Genomic DNA, 12708 nt, shown 5'->3' with positions numbered 1-12708 from the left:
GCCTTGGTATCATCATAGACAACCACTTTAATTTAAAAAAATTCATCACTGCTACTGTAAAAAATGGATTCTTCAAACTCCATACCCTAAAACGTATCAAACCTCTATTACACCCATTTGATTTCCGCACAATACTACAAGCTACAATCCTGTCAAAAATTGACTACTGCAACGCCTTATTGTTAGGATTACCAAAAAACACATTACAACCATTACAAATGCTACAAAACGCCGCTGCATGCATACTCACCAACACACACCGCCACGATCACATCACCCCTACTCTTCAGTCGCTACACTGGCTTCCCGTTGCTTCCAGGATTATATACAAATCTATTACTCTAATGCACAAGGCCATTCATAACCAAAACATGCATTGGTTTCCTGAATTCCTGTATTTCAATAAGGCAAACAGACCTACAAGAACATTTCACAAGGCCAAACTGCGGATACCTTCTCCTAAACTTACCAAACATGTATCCACAAAGGAATGCGCATGCATAAGAGCAGGAACCACAATATGGAACAGTATGCCTACCGACCTGCGCCAGGAACCCTGCCACAGAAAGTTTAAGCAAAACTTAAAAACCTGGCTGTTCAAAAAAGCTTACCCATGACAGACAGGGACTCTTCCGGCCGCACCCACACCTTCCTTTTCCAGCACTTATTCCGAAGAATAACTTCACTAATGTATCTTCAATATATGTACATCTAAGTTAATTCCCCAAACAAATGTGTAGGTAATACTGATTTCATTTATGTCAAGGATAACTTTTATGGTCATAGTTGTTAAGTTGATGGTTAATCTTGTTTCATATACTGTTCAGTTTAATATTTTTATTGTAAAGCTTGTTGCTGAATTACTATTTACTGTAAACCGAGGTGATGTGCTGCACGTGCCGCGGTATATAAAAATCGTTAAATAAATAAATAGAAAGGCACTGCTCCTTCTTCACCTTGGATTGAATTTGGAAAATATAAAATTCTTGTGGCTTTCCTTCATGTGTTTTTCTGCTGAATCTTTTCTTTCTGTCCTGCTTAGCTGACTCGGAAGAACTTTATGGTGAAGAACATGAAGCGATTCAGAAAGCAGCTAGAGCGGGAGGCGGGTAAAGTGGAGGCAGCAAAATGTGATTTTTTCCCAAAGACTTTTGAACTGCCATCTGAATACCACCTGTTTGTGGAGGAGTTTCGCAGGAATCCTGGCATCACCTGGATTATGAAACCGGTAACTGCATTGCTGTGCAAAGAATTGTCATGGCTTAGGACTAAGAAAAGTGCTATATTAATGAACTAGATGAGACCCTCCATATATGAAACAGGTCTATTTGTGAATGTGGGAACCTCATGAGCAAGAGATCTGAGATGAAATTAGGAGATTAGAGGCTGCTGCAGCTTCAGGAAGAGTCTCTACGCAGTGATATACAAGATGGTAGCATTTTTAGTAAAATTAGAAGAATCTCAAGGATACAAGGTAGGAAAGAGGGAGACTCATGAAAAGTAAGAAACTATTTACTTCTAAATTAGTAATTAAAAGTGGGTGCATTAGTGTAAACTCCAAAGATATGTTTACCAAAACATTATGCACCAATAATCCCGCTGGCCTTAGGCAAGTCACTTCATTACTACTATTACTACTACTAAACATTTCTATAGCACTAAACGACACACGTAGTGCTGTTTTTTGTGTGGTCAATGGCCTAATACAGAGATAACATGAGCTATTGCAAATATCTTACGTTATTTCAGCCTTGGCACTGAGTGTATAATGAGCTGATTAGCATGCAGCTTCTATACCAGTAGGTTTGCTTTGATTATTGCCTAAGGAAAAATTACGTGCCGAGATTTGCTCTTGCTTTCTCTATATGTAACCTTTTGGCACAAAATACGCACATAGTTTTGAATAAAATCAAAACTATGTACATTATTCAATCTCCTGTCCTTTTTCCCCCATGCCCTACCGTGCTTCTAAATTGCACATACTTTTACCCACAGGTTGGGCAATTTATAAATCTTCAATTTCTTTGATTTCTTTGGGTAAAATGCTTTTTTACCTGGAAAAAGGGCTTTGACTATTGCCTTCTATCACAGAATGCCTTGGCACTATCCCTAACAGCTCTCAGTATTAACCCTGTGGACACTTGGAGGGTTAACACTGCTGAAGCCTGCCTGTACCTGTGCACATTCCCCTACACTACACTTGCTTCTGGGCAAGTACCCTGCCTGCAAGTAATCCCTTGGTGGTTTCCAGGGGCCTGAGACTTCACACAACCCAAGGGTCTCACAGTTCCTAGAAAAGCACCTACAGTCCAAATACAAAAAAATACTGGAATCACCAATCAGCCAGAGAGACAGATGTAACAAACTAAAAAGTTTATTAAGAAATATAACAGTGAACAGAAAAAAACTTTTAAATTTATAAACAGTCAACAAGTAAAAAAATAATTCATACAGTTAATGCTATGTAAATAATTTTCACTGTACTTCTCCAGTACCTGAGGAGCTTTGGAATATGCTATTCTCACAAGGATGTGTAGAACTTGGACAGGCCTTGGCATGGATCTGGTTACTCTGTGCTCCCAGCCAAGCTTTGAGAATTTCAGAGAGTTCTGGGCTAGTCCCCACTAAAACTGTACAGACCAATATTCAGAAGGCCGTTTAGAGGACAAGTTATCTGGCTACAGCTAGCTGGATAATTTGTCCAGTATATTCAATGGGATAAACCGCCGCTGAATATACTTGTCTAAAATATAGCCAGATGATTTCAACCTTAACTGACCAGTGACTGAATATGCCACTTAGGCCAAAAGCTATCCAGCTTCATGTGGGCAGATAACTCGCATTTCCCGGATATCTTCAGAGATATCAGGGTAAGTAGAGCCTCTTAGAAAAAGAAAAGCACCAAGTCGGGGGCCTCCCAGCCCGATGCCCCCCCCCCCCCCCCCCCCAAACACCATATATATTTACCGACTTCCGTCTTAGAGTTCCCCACAAGCTGGCCCAAATATTTAAAATTTGAAAAGTTTCATCCAAATATTGCTGCCGGCATGGGCCTCCCCCTTCCTCTTCCCTTCCTGTTAAAAATAATGTAATTGTCCTTCCTCTGCCCCTTCCAAACTTTCCGCTCTGTGCCAGGATCCCGGCTGCTTTCAGGGTAATGCTGCCAGTGTTACATAGGCAGAATTAGGCTGCCACCTGTGTATCAGTTCAGGATTTATCTATCTATTATTTATTTAACATGTTTGTAGACCACATATCTCAAATACATTGATTTAGGCGGTGTACAAAATAACATAAATCATAAAACCAGACTAATGTGTAACAAACAAATATAGTAAGAAACCCGGCATATGAAATCAATATTAAGCATCAGTATGACAATATATAACATAAGAACATAAGAGAGTGCCATTCTGGGTCAGGCCAGTATCCTGTTTCCAACAGTCACACGTACCTGCAAGTACCCAAACATTAAATAGATCCCAAGCTACTAATGCCGGCCACAAGCAGTGGCTGTTCCCTACTGATCAATAGCACTTTCTGGATTTCTCCTCCAGGAACTTATCCAAACCTTTTTTGTTTTTTTTTGTGTTTAACATTTTTATTTGGATAATGCATGTTATAATACAAGCCATGTATCTCTTCATACAGCTGATGCTCCTCAGAGACATCCACACTATCCAGTTTGTTCCCCTTGTTAACCCTTCCCCCTCCCCCCCCCCCAGAGAATAAAGACAACAGAAAGCATCTGAAAATGTGCAAGAGATAATAAAAATCAATAAACCAAGAACCGTACCCACAACAACGGCTGTGCATGTTTTGTGTAACTAACAGCTGATAAAAACCGCTTTCACAGAATGTGATCCCCTTAATCCCTGTAATCCCCCAAACCTTAATGACAGTTTATTTGAGATAAGTCTGTACCCATTTTTCAAAAGGGTCCCAAACCTAGCCAAAGAATCTCGGCGATGCGCCGTCATTTTTTCCATGGCTTTGATGCCCAATAATTTGTTCACCACAAGACTTCTAGCAGGGGCCTCCCGCCTTTTCCACCAACCAGCCACTACCACCCTGGCCGCTATAGCCAGATACCACTCCAGTCTCATAGAAGAAGAGTTGAGATCATCCTCCCAGGTCCCCAAAAGCCACACCTCTGGGAGCAAGGGTGGCTCCTCCCCCAAGATTTCCTTAGCCAGTCCCTGTATTTGTACCCAGAATATATGTATCTTCAGGCAGGACCACCAGTCATGGAAGAAGGTACCAATAGAAATGCCACATCCAAACCTTTTCTAAACCCAGCTACATAACACTCAGAGGAGAGGATCACCTTGCTGGTGGCTGAAAGGAATCAGTAAGTTTTTGCTTGGGACATTGTCTTTCTTATAAGGATTGGGGCAAAGTTAACTATTTGGGAATATTATTTAGTGTCAGGTCAATACAGTAAAGTGCGGCAGCGGTTACCCTGTTCCTAACCCGCTTTCTACTCACAATTTGGCCGCGTTAGTCCAACCCGCGATTCACTATCTCTTTTAACCCATCCTTACCGCGTCCTTAAATCCCCGGGTAACCCCTTCCGCCCGCGGCATGTATATGAGATGTAAACGATCGGATTAGCTATTCCCTCCCATACAGTAACGCGTGCCCCGATTATCGCTTTTTAAACCTGCAGTTTTGCCGCACGTTTAACCTGCTAACTTACCGCCTACCCTTACCCCTGCGTTAGAGGCAGGGGTAAGGGTAGGCGGCAAACTTTCCCCCAGCCCTCGCTCACCTGCCCTGGCCGCGTCCATGGGTGCCGGTCTCCGGGGCAGCCCAGTCCTCTCTACCCTCCTCCCGAAGCAACGATAAGCGAAAAAGGAGAAAAGCGAAACGACATGTGAAGTGTAACTTACTTTTCTTGCAGCCCTCCTCCGAGACGCACCGCAGCTCCCCTGCCTCCCGGGGGCAGCCCTTGGAGCTAGTGCATGGCGTGCGAGCTCAGGAGGCCGGAGGATAATACTTCCTCTGCTATAAAAGGGCTTCCGGGATCCTGGCCTGGAAGATTTTCTTGCTGAGGAAGGGGCATTGGAAGCACTAGCGAAAAGCTGCTGAAGGGTGTCATGATGGTCCTTCAATTGCGCTGTCGCATCCCAAACCTTATCCCCAAAGAGGTCATCACCTGTGCAGGGGAGGTCAGCTAGCTTCTCCTGTACCTCTGGGCAAAGGTCAGAAGCTCTAAGCCAGACCATCCTACGGGCGTCGATGCCCACCACGGCTACATGGGCCGTCATTTCAAAGACATCATAGGTGGATCTCACCTCATGCTTGCCAGCCTCCAAACCCAGCAGGACAATAGCCAACAGCACCTTCTGTTGCTGCTGAGGCAGACCCTCTGCGAGGTCCTGGACTCACTTCCAGAGGTTCCGATGGTACTGGGTCATGTACAACTGGCGGCAATACTGGTGACCAGCATAGCGCCCTGGAAGACCTTCCTGCCCAAGGCAATGAGCTCCCTATGTTCTCACCCCGGGGGGGGGGGGGGGGGGGAAGAAGCGTGGGTGCGGGAGCACCTGACTTTCTTCAGGGCGGATTCCACAACCACCGACTGGTGGGGAAGATGCCACTTCTCAAACGTCACGGCATGCTGCACCAAATAAGTGGCATCTGCCTTCCTGTTAACAGGGGCTATGGAGATTGGGTGTTCCCACATCCGGAGGAGAAGATCCTTAAAGATGTCGTGAATGGGAACCGCCACGATTTCTTTGGAGCATTGACAAACTGAAGCGCTTCCAGCATTTTATGTTGCGCAACTTCCTCCATAAGGAGCTGGAAAGGAATAGCCTCGGGCATGACCCTGACAAACCCCACGAAGGAAAGGTCCTCAGGGGGGGACTGATGCCTTTCCTCCAGTGGGGAAGGCTCAGAGAGGGAGTTGTCTGAATATTTGACAAAGATTCCGAGGAATCATCCTCCCAAGGGTCATAAGGGTCTTCCTCCTCACTAAGACCAGCGCGGCGAGGACGAGGCCTGTGAGGGTTTTATTCAAGGTATTTCCTAATTACGAAAAGGAACGGGGGCTTATGCCCCATCCTTGACCTCAGGGTGTTGAACAAATTTCTCTCAAGACAAAAGTTCAAGATGGTCTCTCTGGATTTGCTGATTCCCCTCCTCAAAAGAGGAGACTGGCTCTGCTTCCTCGATCTCAACGAAGCTTATGCTCACATAGCCATTTTCCCCAGCCACAGAAAATACCTCCGCTTCGTGGTGGGGAAGGCTCACTATCAGTACAAGGGTGCTGCCTTTCGGGTTGGCCACAGCCCCCCCCCCCCCCCCACGTATTCACCAAATGCCTGGCAGTGGTGGCTGTGTATCTCAGGCATTGTGCGGTGCATGTCTTCCCGTACTTAGACATAAGAACATAAGAAATTGCCATGCTGGATCAGACCGAGGGTCCATCAAGCCCAGCATCCTGTTTCCAACAGAGGCCAATCCAGGCCATAAGAACCTGGCAATTACCCAAACACTAAGAAGATCCCATGCTACTGATGCAATTAATAGCAGTGGCTATTCCCTAAGTAAACTTGATTAATAGCAGGTAATGGACTTCTCCTCCAAGAACCCATCCGAACCTTTTTTGAACCCAGCTACACTAACTGCACTAGCCACATCCTCTGGCAACAAATTTCAGAGCTTTATTGTGCATTGAGTGAAAAAGAATTTTCTCCGATTAGTCTTAAATGTGCTACTTGCTAACTTCATGGAATGCTCCCTAGTCCTTCTATTATCAAAAAGTGTAAATAACCGATTCACATCTACTCATTCAAGACCTCTCATGATCTTAAAGACCTCTATCATATCCCCCCTCAGTCGTCTCTTCTCCAAGCTGAACAGCCCTAACCTCTTCAGCCTTTCCTCATAGGGGAGCTGTTCCATCCCCTTTAACATTTTGGTTGCCCTTCTCTGTACCTTCTCCATCGCAACTATATCTTTTTTGAGATGCGGTGACCAGATTGTTCACAGTATTCAAGGTGCGGTCTCACCATGCAGTGATACAGAGGCATTATGACATTTTCCGTTTTATTAACTATTCCCTTCCTAATAATTCCTAACATTCTGTTTGCTTTTTTGACCACTGCAGCACACTGAGCCGACGATTTTATAGTATTATCCACTATGATGCCTAGATCTTTTTCCTGCGTAGTAGCTCCTAATATGGAATCTAACATCGTGTAAGTACAGCAAGGGTTATTTTTCCCTATATGCAACACATTAAATTTCATATGCCATTTGGATGCCCAGTCTTCCAGTCTTGCAAGGTCCTCCTGTAATGTATCACAATCTGCTTGTGATTTAACTACTCTGAATAATTTTGTATCGTCTGCAAATTTGATAACCTCACTCGTTGTATTCCTTTCTAGATCATTTATATATATATATTGAAAAACACTGGTCCAAGTACAAATCCCTGAGGCACTCCACTGTTTACCCTTTTCCACTGAGAAATTGACCATTTAATCCTACTCTCTGTTTCCTGTCTTTTAACCAGTTTGTAATCCACGAAAGGACATCGCCTCCTATCCCATGACTTTTTACTTTTCCTAGAAGCCTCTCATGAGGAACTTTGTCAAACACCTTCTGAAAATCCAAATTCACTACATCTACCTGTTCACCTTTTTCCACATGTTTATTAACCCCTTCAAAAAAAATGAAGTAGATGAGAAGGCCTTCCATATGGTCCACTGGACATTTCAATTTTGTACACTTCGGAAGCTAAATTTTGGACCTAACTTTTTAAGGTGCCTACAACAACTATACACTGACCCCCAAGCCCGTGTGAAGGTTAATGGTACATACTCGGAGGCCTTTTCGATTAAATGGGGGATGAGGCAGGGATGCCCCCTGTCCCCCCTTCTATTTGCATTGTTTTAGAGCCCCTAGCTATTAGAGTATGAGCCAACCCTCTGATTGAAGGGGTTAAAATTAATGAGTCTGAATCCAAAATGTCCATGTTTGCGGACGATGTCCTGTTCTCCCTCACGAGTCCGCCCCAATCCCTAAAGGAAACACTATTAGAGATGCAGACCTTTAGTAAAGTGTCAGGCTTTAAATTAAATGTAGAAAAATCCGAATTTTTAAACATATCAATTCCTGATGCTGACTTATCCAATTTAAAGGCTAGGTTTTCCTTCCAGTGGGCCACTAAGAAGATCAAATATTTAGGGGTATATCTCAGCAAAGATCCCAATGAGCTATATCAACTAAACTATCCTTCACTTATCTAAAAAAGTTTCCAAGATCTGGACCGTTGGTCTGGTTTATATTTGTCCTGGTTTGGGCGCATCTCTTCCATTAAAATGAACGTCCTGCCCCGATTAGGGTATCTCTTCCAAGCATTGCCAATTCATCTCTCTAACCAGCTTCTAAAATGATGGCAACAGAAAATGTTTTCTTTCATCTGGCGTAGTAGACCCCCCAGGGTGTCCCAATTCATCATGTACCACCCCAGGGCGAGAGGAGGACTAGGGGTGCCCAATTTAAGGTGGTACTATGTAGCAGCCCAATTAAGAGCGATTCTAGACTGGCCATTGTAAGGGGGAGCAAAAACAATGGAGTCGCAGTGAACAATCCTTGGTGGGTAGGATGCCCCTTAAGGATCTACTTTGGTTCCCTCGTCAGGTATGGTTTCCATTAACACATATACCACTACCGGTTAAAACTACGCTTGAGATTTGGAAAGCATGGAGAAATTCCTTGGTGGGAGACCGAAAATATTTCCATAGCTCTAGCTTACTTGCTAACGCTCTCCTACATGATAGGGAACAAATGTCTGCTTTTCACTCCTGGGCCACAAAGGGAATTCAGGTTCTGGGGCATCTATGGTCGCAAGGAGCAATGATTCCATTTCCCCAGTTACAGGAGCAATACCTACTGCCCCCAATAGACGTATTCGCTTACCTTCAAATACGCCACTTTTTTCAGACAGAGAAAGTGGGCCCTGAACTGGAGAGAGGTAAATCACAGCTAGAGCACTGGTGCGACAGCGCCGATTCCCTGACGAAAGCAATCTCAAGGTTTTATAATTTCCTAAATCAAGATCCTACCACTAAATTGCCTTATATGAAGGCATGGGAAACTGATATAGGGCGATCATTCTCTATAGAAGACTGGGATGAGATTTATGTGGCCACTAAAAAAGGATCTCAATATGCTTCCTTAGCTGAAAATTGCTACAAACCTTTGCTTCGATGGTATTATTCCCCGGAAAGATTGCACAAGTTTGTAGCCTCCAATAGTTCCTAGTGTTGGAAGGGCTGTGGGCAATTAGGCACATATGTGGTGGGAGTGTCCCAAGGTCGCTACCTACTGGGCACTCATTGCTCAATTCTTAAGTCAAATTTTGGGCTTCCAGATTACATTGCGACCAGAGAACGCTCTCTTGACCCTACCTGTCGATATTTCCCCAGCCCAATGGAAATTAGCTCACCTGGTCGTTATGGAAGCCCGAGGAGAGCTGGCAATGAAGTGGAGATCTTTCAATATACCCACAGAACTAGATGTGAGGAGTAAACTATGCAAGCTATAGCGCCTGCACACAGGGATATTAGCCGTCCGGCAACGAAATAATCAACAGTTGGCAATCTGGAAGCCTCTTGCAAAGTGGTTGGCTCTTTGATGGATTAGGGGTACTTGTCTATACATCCGTGGGACATATAGGAATCTTTTGTAAGTGGCAACCTATTTCTACCTCCTAGGTCAGGGGGTTTTCTCCAAGACTTACCATCCACAGCATGACTGCATACACTACCACGTACACATTGCTTCCACGCTCTATGCATCCAGAAACTAGTTACGCATTACCACTGTAATGTGTCACATTACCAATGTCATTGACCATAGACTTATAGTTTCATCATACAGCGGGGGGGAGGGGAGGGCAAGCTATTAGGGTTGGGTTTAGTAGGTAGCGAAGAGGGAACATGTAATGATATGCTCTCATCATTCTGTTTGTTGTATAATCTGACACGCCGCCTGGTGTGTCCTTGTTTATTGTATATGCAATTTTTATCTTGTTGTTTATTGTTCCATAAGTATTGTTATACCACTGAAATTTCAATAAAATATAAATGTTAAAAAAAAAAAAAAATGAAGCAGATTTGTTAGGCAAGACTTCCCTTGGGTAAATCCATGCTGACTGTGTGGCATTAAACCATGTCTTTCTATATGCTCTACGATTTTGATCTTTAGAATAGTTTTCATTATTTTTCCTGGCACTGAAGTCAGGCTTACTGGTCTATAGTTACCCGGATCGACCCTGGAGCCCTTTTTAAATATTGGGGTTACATTGGCCACCCTCCAGTCTTCAGGTACAATGGATGATTTTAATGATTGGTTACAAATTTTAACTAATAGATCTGAAATTTCATTTTTTAGTTCCTTCAGTACCCTAGGATGCATACCATCCAGTCCAGGTGATTTGCTACTCTTTAGTTTGTCAATCTGGCCTACTACATCTTCCAGGTTCATTGTGATTTCATTCAGTTTGTCTGACTCATCACCCTTGAAAACCATCTCCGGAACTGGTATCTCCCCAACATCCTCATTAGTAAACACCGAAGCAAAGAGTTCATTTAGTCTTTCTGCAATGGCCTTATCTTCCCTAAGAGACCCTTTAACCCCTCGGTCATCTAATGGTCCAACCGACTCCCTCACAGGTTTCTTGCTTTGGATATATTTAAAAAGTTTTTATTATGAGTTTTTGCCTCTATGGCCAACTTCATTTCAAATTCTCTCTTCGCCTGTCTTATCAATGTTTTACACTTAACCTGACAGTGCTTTGACAGTAATCGTTTTGCCTTCCTTCCACCTTTCTTAATGTGTGGAATACATATGGACTGCGCCTCTAGGATTGTATTTTTAAACAATGTCCATGTCTGTTGAACACTTAACATTTACAGCTGCACCTTTCAATTTTTTTCCAACTATTTTCCTCATTTTATCAAAGTTTTCCTTTTAAAAGTTTAGTGTTAGAACTGTAGATTTACTTATTGTCCCCCTTCCAGTTATTAGTTTAAATTTGATCACGTTATGATCACTATTGCCAAGTGGCCCCACCACCGTTACCTCTCTCCCCAAATCCTGTGTTCCACTAAGAATTAAAACTAAAATAGCTCCCTCTCTTGTTGGTTCCTGAACCAATTGCTCCATGAAGCAGTCATTTATTACATCCAGGAACTTTATGTCTCTGGCAAGTCCTGATGTTACATTTACCCAGTCAATATTGGGTAATTGAAATCTCCCATTATTATTGCACTGCCAAATTGGTTAGCTTCCCTGATTTCTTTTAGCATTTCATCATCTGTCTGACCATTTTGTCCAGGTGGACAGTAGTATACTCTTATCACTATACTCTTACCCAACACACATGGGATTTCTACCCATATAGATTCTACTAAGCATTTAATCTCTTGTATGATCTTTATCCTGTTGGACTCTATACCCTCCTGGACATAAAGTGCCACACCCCCACCAAGTTGATCCTCCCTATCATTGCAATATAATTTACCCTGATATAGCACTGTCCCATTGGGCCTTTGCTTTCTATTTAGATTGCACAGCCAGTCACAGACAGTTCACTCAGCTCTTTGTGTCCTTCGATACCAATAGGCTGGGAATGGCAGTGGGTAAACAAAATTTATCCAGCTGGATGGTGGATTGCATCGCCTTCTGCTATGCACAAGGAGGCCTTCCACTGGCCATCAGAGTTAAAGCTCACTTTGTGCGGTCCATGGCGACATCGGTGGCTCATCTGTCACAGTCCCCGTTGTCAAAATTTGCTGGGCCGCAATGTGGAGTTCTCTTCACACGTTTGCGGTTCACTATTGCTTGGATAAGGATGGGCGTCAGGACAGTGCCTTTGGTCAATCCGTCCTTGGCAACCTGTTCCAGACCTGAACCCAACTCTTCCTGCCTTGTGCCCTTGGTGGGAGCTAAATTGTCCCCTGCCGACCAACAGCACCACAGTTGTGCCCATTGGCACTTTGTCAGTCACTGTTGGTGTCACCTGCTAACAGGGACATCCTGGAGTGTGGTATTCACTCACATGTGAGGACCTCCATCCTGCTTGTCCTAGGAGAAAGCGCAGTTGCTTACCTGTAACAGGATAGAAGGATGTTAGTCCTCAGGAACCTTGCCCGCCTCCCCATGGAGTTGGGTTCTCCTTTCGGTTTGTTGTTTTATTTTTTTGCTTGTATTTTTTCTATGTTACGAGACTGAATGGGAACCTCACGTGGATGCGTGAATAGTGGCATGCTGGGCATGCTCAGTGTGCTAGTCAAAGCTTCTAGAAACTTTGACAAAAGTTTTCCATGCCAGGCTCCATCAGATAATATCTCCCACATCTGAGGACTAACATCCTGTTATCCTAGGAGAACACCTGTTACAGGTAAGCAACTGTGCTTTACGGAAACATGATCCTGATAACTCGAGAGTGGCCACATAGACCATGCTTCCCAGATCTGATCAAAATGGCCATAGACGGGCCCCTGAGGTTCAGACATCGGTTGACTGTTTTCCACCAGGGCCCAATATTTTTGGGTCAGGCAGCTCCCTTATGTCTTGCGGTTTTGCTTCTGAGAGGAGACAACTGAGATGGAGGGGATATTATGAAACTGGTGCTGATTGCAGAAATCCTCAGCGTCACCGACACAGCATGGGCGTCCCAGTCCGCCA

At 43.9% G+C, this 12708-nt stretch overlaps 1 protein-coding gene across 1 annotated transcript in view; it reads left to right on the top strand.

Annotated features, from left to right (window-relative positions):
• Window positions 1-12708, top strand: part of TTLL9 (tubulin tyrosine ligase like 9) — a 124926-nt gene that overhangs the window by 51411 nt on the left and 60807 nt on the right. The window contains exon 4 of the mRNA XM_029611031.1: window positions 1043-1228. Within this exon, the coding sequence (XP_029466891.1) occupies window positions 1043-1228 (186 nt within the window). The remainder of the gene's footprint in view (window positions 1-1042; window positions 1229-12708) is intronic.

The sequence above is a fragment of the Rhinatrema bivittatum genome, chromosome 8 (genome assembly GCF_901001135.1).
Source record: "Rhinatrema bivittatum chromosome 8, aRhiBiv1.1, whole genome shotgun sequence".
NCBI lineage: Eukaryota > Metazoa > Chordata > Amphibia > Gymnophiona > Rhinatrematidae > Rhinatrema > Rhinatrema bivittatum.
This window is presented reverse-complemented; position numbering and strand designations above follow the sequence as displayed.